At 32.2% G+C, this 7,176-nt stretch overlaps 1 protein-coding gene and 1 pseudogene across 1 annotated transcript; both read right to left on the bottom strand.

Annotated features, from left to right (window-relative positions):
- Positions 1-327: 327 nt before the first annotated feature.
- On the bottom strand, positions 328-837 carry LOC143618710 (agamous-like MADS-box protein AGL62 pseudogene; annotated as a pseudogene).
- Positions 838-6,639: 5,802 nt separating this feature from the next.
- LOC143618708 (chymotrypsin inhibitor 3-like) lies at positions 6,640-7,176 on the bottom strand. The gene has a single exon (XM_077090810.1). It carries the CDS (start codon positions 7,156-7,158, stop codon positions 6,640-6,642), a length of 519 nt encoding a protein of 172 aa, XP_076946925.1. The 5' UTR covers positions 7,159-7,176.

Genomic DNA, 7,176 nt, shown 5'->3' with positions numbered 1-7,176 from the left:
TACCCATTATCCAGATGTAGTTCGGTTTGTGTTATATATAAAAGGATCAATATCGATATAAATACGTGTTGATATCCTTCGCAACATAGGTACCATTCTCAAAATATCAAGACCGGGACCAATATTCATTTTTTTGGTTTTCGATCTATTTAAAACTCCGTGCGAGTACGCTACTAGTTTATGCTAAATGACAAAAACCACTGATTTGCTTACGATTGATAACCCTAATAACATAAAATGACTTCAGATTAAAGAACAAAGTAAAATACAAAAACAATAAGCAGATTAAAATTGATGGACAAATCCACCCAAGGGAGATCCACATGCCTATGCCATTTTTCTCTCAATATTCTTTTCGGCATCCTCTACCAGTTTCAATAATGCCATCTTCAATTTCGCAAGATCTGCGTATCCTATCTTCTCCACAGGTCTGTCCCACCAATTTTGTTCTTGGCTCGCCTTCCTCATCTCTTTAAGTTCGTTGTTAGTTTTCTTTGTAGACTCCACCTCACTTTCCACGTTGGTGAGCTGAGTGTTGAGTTCTTTGATGTTGGCATCGCGAAGATGCTGAACAAAGTGAGATGTTGAGCTTGCGATTGGAATTGGGTTTAGGAAGCGATTTACAATCTCCTCAACATCAGGTTTCCCAAACGAGTACACCTTTTTTTTGGTATGGGAGTTCACAATGACGGCTAGTTGCGCCCCACAAAGGGTGCAAAGCTCACTTGCTTTCTTAAAAATGCCGGACCGGCGTTTGGTGAAGGCCACAGCTAGACTACTTTCATTCGTGATTTTTACGATCTCAATCTTTTTTCGACCTTCACTCTTTCGCGGCATTGTTAATTTGGGTGATAATGAATGGTTTTTTGTATGGAGGTGATAATGTATGTTGATACAGATGTTTTTTGGTTTGTGCTACTGCTAGGAGATACTAATGGATATATATATATATATATAGAATAATAGAACCTTCCTATGTATGACTGCATTTAAAACAGCATTAATGTTGTCTACTTTATCGATTTTAATCAATTAAATGCTAATTTTCTCATATATATGTTGATATTGTTCTAACTATTTTATAATGTATTAATTCATGTTTACTACCTCAGCATTTGCTATACAGGCCTACAATATATGTTGATCTTGTTAACTATATTTCTAGTGAACAAAATTTTTAAGGAACAGTTTTGTAGGCATGTTAATGTTTTATTCTAATATATGTTTATCTTTGTTAACTTAATAAATTTTCTAGTATAATAAAAATAACTTATATTTGCAATTGTGTAATTAATAAATAATATTCCCTTGGTTGTTTGGAGTCCGTACAAACAAAGTTGTTAAGGGATCTAAACATGACCGCGGATATTCAAACATTAGTAGAGTCCATTAAGCGCGTAAATTCAAACATCAAAATTCAAACATCAGTAGTGTACATATATTGACCGCGTAAATTCAAACATCAGTAGCTCCAACATATATTTGTAAATCATGGCAATTGAATGCTTTAAGGAAAGGTTATCATGCATGGTAATGTTTTATTCTAATAAATATGTTAACCTTTTGGTAAATTTATAAATTTTCAAGTATATTAAAACGATAATTAATATTACAGCCCGAGTAATTAATAAACATATTCACTTTTTTTGTTAGGAATCTGTATAAAGTTGTTACAAATCTGTACATTGACTGCGTAAATTTAAAAATCAGTAGCTCCAACGTATATCTGAAATTAATGGCAATTGATTGATTTAGGAAAAGTTTTCATGCATATATGCTAATGCTTTAATTATTCTAATATATTTACTCCTTGTTAACTTTATAATTTTTTATTATTTTAAAAATAATTGATATTTACAGCCAGCCGGGATAAATTAGTAAACATATTTTGTTAGAATCCATACAAACGAAGTTGTAAGGAATATGTACCTTGACCACATAACTTCAAACTTCAGTCATCCAAGGTATATGTGAAATTCATGGCTATGTGAAATTCAATGCAATTGATTGATTTAAGGAACAATTTTCAAGCATGCTAATGTTGAATTCTGTTATATGTTAATCTTTGTTAATTTTATAAATTTTCTGGTATAGTAAAAATTAATGATATTACATCGTGAGTACTTAATAAACAATATTCCCTGGACTGTTAGGAATTCTAACGTATATTTGAAACTCATGACAACGTACTTATTTATAATTTCGATATTCCATCATGTCAATAAGATGTTACTATCAAGGATTTCAGATCTTGTAGTAAGAAACCTAATTGTTTTGATGAAAAACTATAACCCGGTAAACTAGTCATAACCTTTTTCTCTATTATTAAATGGCCTTTGGCCTAGTGCTATTATGGTGTCGTATTTTCAAGTGGTGATGGATCAAATCTCATATAACTAAAAATCATTTGTCATAATATCTTTTATATTTTTGTACTCCTAGACTACTACGTTGGTTTCATATTTTCATATTTTATACTAGTAACTTTTTAATAAAAGATTGATTACAAAATAATTAAAACAAAAAACATGATTTGAATAAAATATTAGATAAAAAACATGACTTGGAAAAATAAAACATGATTAGTAATATAACATTTGCTCGAATGTAGGATGATGAGATAATAAATAATCTTTACGCTTTCTTTAATTGAGTTAAAACAAAAGAAATTTTAAATAAAAAATAAATTAAATTTTAATAATCTCATTTTTTTTAAGTTGGCTAATAACAATCTCACCTTATAAAATAGTTGTCACTGGTCTCACATTTCACAGTAGTTGTTTTCATTGGAAATTTGTTAAAGAAAACTTAACGTCATCAAGTTTTTTTTCTAAATATCAAACTAATGTTTTAGGATTTTGATCGGAAGAAGGATAAATGTTGATTGATGTAAACCTTACCTCGAAACGGTGCTTTAATTTGGGTGTTTAAACTTTTAACTAACAAAAAATCTAGTCGTTTGGAGCATCTTTTCGAGATAAGTTTTACATCAATCAACTTGTATCCGATAAAAAACCATAATAAATCAGTTTGAAATTTGAACAAAAAAATTTCACGATGTTAAGTTTTCTTTAATGGAGGGCCACTAAAAACAATTAGTGTGAAAGGTGAAATCGATGACAACTATTTTCTAGGTAAAAATTATTATCGAACAACTACATAAAGGTACATTTATTAAAATCCAATGTGACAAAAGAAAAAGAACAAAAGGTGTTCTCAGAATTTATCTACGAATAAAAAAGTGATAATATTTTTATAAATACACATAAATAAAAGAATACAAGTGAAACTTTTTAAACTTTAATGCTTACAAAATATAATAATTTAAATCTTTACCGTTATACCGTTGAATATAATTAAAAGAAAAAGAAAAGAAAAACTATAATTTGTTGAAATCTCTTCTCACACTAAAATCATTTATCGCATAAACTTAATCTCTCTCTCTCTCTCACACACACACATATAAAGTTGATTTCTTTTGATAATCATTTTGAGTTTTAAGAACGCGAAAGAACTTAACGTAAAAAATATACTCAATGATGCGTGCGAGACCCTGGGACCTCTCCAGATTTCACAAAATCTCTTTTGAACACCTAAATGCGGAAAACAGTTGGTTAGATAAGTATGAACACTTTATATTATCCTAAAGCAACATCCACATTTTCTCTAATTCCATTTTATCAGAGCATTCTTAACCCATTCTTTAAGTTGTGAAACCCATATAATTTAGGGTAAATTTTAAAGAAAAACCATCAAAATCATCTCTCCAATCCATTCTCTATTATATAGATGAGTTATATGACAACTAAAATAAAATCCTAAATATAGAGACTCATTTTTCATACATACCATATAATATATCACATATCTCTCAATCACCATTTACTATATAATAAAACAAAAAAGAAAATAATAATAAAGAATTAATTTATAGATATGAATAGGGAATAGAATGTGAAAGAATTTTAAAAAATGATAGATAAATTTATGAAATTGTGTTTTTTAGCTAAATTATAGGAAAAATATATGAAATGGGATGTGAATTCTCTCAATATACTTATATCATATGCATGGATGTTAAACGCTTGAATTAAGGCATTTTGCTTATTATATTATATTACATTTTTTATATGACGTTTCAACGGTCTTTTGATGACAAATCAGATATATATGTAGAAAAACCGAATCATTTTTTTATATATAAATGTAAAAGACTTCAAGCCGGCCACTATCAAGGCCGGCCTAGGGGTGTGGCCGGGTAGTCGACGACCACAGGCCTGACACCCCGCTAGGCCCGAAAAAAATTAGAATTTTTTTATGTATTTAAAAATTATGTATAATCAATGTTTCAACATAATTTCATAACCACTAGTTTGGTTTAGTGGCAAAGATGTATGACATTTAACTAAGAGGTTGTGGGTTCTAGTCTTAGTTGAGACATTTTTATGTTTATTTTTATACACAAGTTTTTTACACAACTCAAATCATAACTAAGTAGTAAGTAAGCTCACTTAAAATTAAATTGTTTAAACAAAAAAAATGTTTCTTTTACTTTAGGCCCAAAAAAAATTTCGCCTTTTGTCAAAAAAAAATTCCGTTTTTTCGAAGCCGACCCTGGCCACAATACATAACAATATCTTCGGTTACGATAATCGAACAAGCTAAGAAACATTGCAGTTAATTGAGGCCTTGTGTTTGATACATTTCCATGAAGCAATCTGACTTAAGAGCAAGCTAGGAGAAGCACTTAATCCCGTCGCTTCGTCGCTCAGTCCGTTGCTTCTTCCTTTCCGGCTCTTTAGACCAATACCAATTCCAGGTGCATATTCCATTCGTGCATCTGCAGTTTCCTTTTCTTTCTACTTGCTCTGTTCCAGAGCAGTCCTGACTATGATGTAGTATAGGGAATTCTAATAAAACAGAAAGAGGAGAAAGCGCCATAGTGAGAAAGATAACCGCTATGTAGCCAAGTCAAAGTACTAGAAAGAGCACTATACAGATTGCTGACACTTCTTGTTACTTGAAATCCTAGCTATTCTTAGCATGATATTGGGGAATCTCATTGCTATTACTCAAACAAGCATGAAACGTATGCTTGCATATTCGTCCATAGGGCAAATCGGATATGTAATTATTGGAATAATTGTTGGAGACTCAAATGATGGATATGCAAGCATGATAACTTATATGCTGTTCTATATCTCCATGAATCTAGAAACTTTTGCTTGCATTGTCTTGTTTGGTCAAGATAACTTGTGCGCCCTCATTGGACCATTTCCCTCTGGTCCACCGTCCACCATTTGCATTTTGCACCACTTGACAAAAATTAAGTAGGGATGTAGTTAACAATTATATAAGAAAACACAATACAAATCGAAAGGAATAAATACTAAATATAGTTAAAATAGAAACGCAAAGGAATAAAGCATTCAATACCTCTTATAAACCACTCAAGATTTTATCTTACAGCCTGGCCTATGTGGGGCACGCTCCCACTTCATTCTCATACTTAATTGGTTCAAATTTTCACAACTTTCAACATTAACATACAACTTCAATATTGATAATTTGATATCCCATTCATCTTAATATATTAGCTATGTTTTGGACACGATTGGTTCATTAAGAAGCTCACAACATAAAACTTAAACAAACCAGTTAGTAACTTGTATTAACCGCAGTTGCATATTAATATTTATGTCCAAAGTTGGGAAAAAAATCATTTTCCCATTACGAAAATCATTTTTCATAAATTTTACAACAAATTACTTTTTTGGTGGACCATGAAAACATAATAGAACATACAATTAAAGGATAATCTCTTCTTATCGGAACGAAAATCATTAAACAAAATCCATCATATTGGAACGCGATTCATACATATTCTTTATTTAACGTTCCTGGTTATATATGCATCTCCATACAAACACGAGTTACTTAGGCTTCTGAAACACAAACTCAAATGGAGTACCACCGGGAGAAAGATATTGAACCCCTTTATTTTCGTAAATGCTTATGTTATAGCAAGGCTCGGGAGGGCCTCCTGTAACACAATGAGAGGGACAATGTTGAAGCTGTTGGAAAATTTGTTATGTGTGCATTAGTAGGTTGTTATGGCACAACAAATGCACACTAATAGATATTGATGAATGAGATATCGATGTGTGATTGTGTGTATTTGAAAGAAAATACTATAGTGGTGTATCCCACATTGGTGGGATGAAAAACTTGTGCCTTGTTTTTCCTCTATAAATAGAGAGGTAAACTAAGTTGCAACACACACCAAACCTTACACACAACACAAGCATTGTTGCAAGGTTTTTCCAACTTCTTCTTCTTCTACATTTCTGGTTTCTTTTATTCGAACATTTTTCAGGTTTACGGTTAACTCCGACAGTACAACTGCTCCGGCTGTTGTACCCTGGGAAACAACAAGTTCTCTTGGGAGACTCGAAATATTGTTTTAAGGGCCCCGTGTTCAACACGATCCTCAGCCAAACCGTTTATATTTTTTTTTGTATTGTATTTGGTTTATTTCTTTGATTCTGTATTGTATTTCAGATTCTTGTATTGTATTGTATAAGTAATAAAACTATTTGTTAATTTTCTGTTTATTTACTCAATTCACGAATTCGGTTCCTACAGAAGCATGTAGCTATGCACCTCTGGACTTGTTGGCTTAGGATAATCCACAACTTGGAAGCATGAATAGTCATCTTCAAATTTCCCACCAATCATAATCGAGTTTGAAGGCGCCTTCGCTTCAAGATCTGCAATCTGCCAAAATGTTGACACGTAACATGGAGCCTTGGGTAATCCCGAGCCTATACCAAGAGCGCGTTCTGTTAGCAGATGTTTTCGAGGTTTTTCTATTTCAAAGGTGAGCATAGTAAAGAGGAACGTGCCACCTTTGTTTACCTCAGCGGGGTCCTGGACTACATATGATGGACAAACTTTTTTATTGTTTATCGTGTCGGTTAACTTGATCCCGCGACCCTTAGCCCAGATCACTGGACCAATGTAGTAGGGAGAATCATTCAGCACCCTTTTGCCTCGAACATCATATACAGGACCTTCAGCGCCGGTGATTAATTGTGTGTTGATTGTGAAGAGGACAACGGCAAGGAAGACAACATAAGAGAGTATTGGTGGCTTCATGGTATAAAACTAAGATCT

This window comes from Bidens hawaiensis, unplaced genomic scaffold (assembly GCF_021521415.1).
Source record: "Bidens hawaiensis isolate Kalapana, Puna unplaced genomic scaffold, B.hawaiensis_p1.1 tig00002338_1, whole genome shotgun sequence".
NCBI lineage: Eukaryota > Viridiplantae > Streptophyta > Magnoliopsida > Asterales > Asteraceae > Bidens > Bidens hawaiensis.
Note: the sequence above shows the minus strand (reverse complement) of the source record. Positions and strands in the feature narration are given on the sequence as shown.

What these genes read in the sequence shown, in the direction of transcription:
- LOC143618708 (XM_077090810.1), bottom strand. Translation starts at nt 7,158, where the DNA reads ATGAAGCCACCAATACTCTCTTATGTTGTCTTCCTTGCCGTTGTCCTC.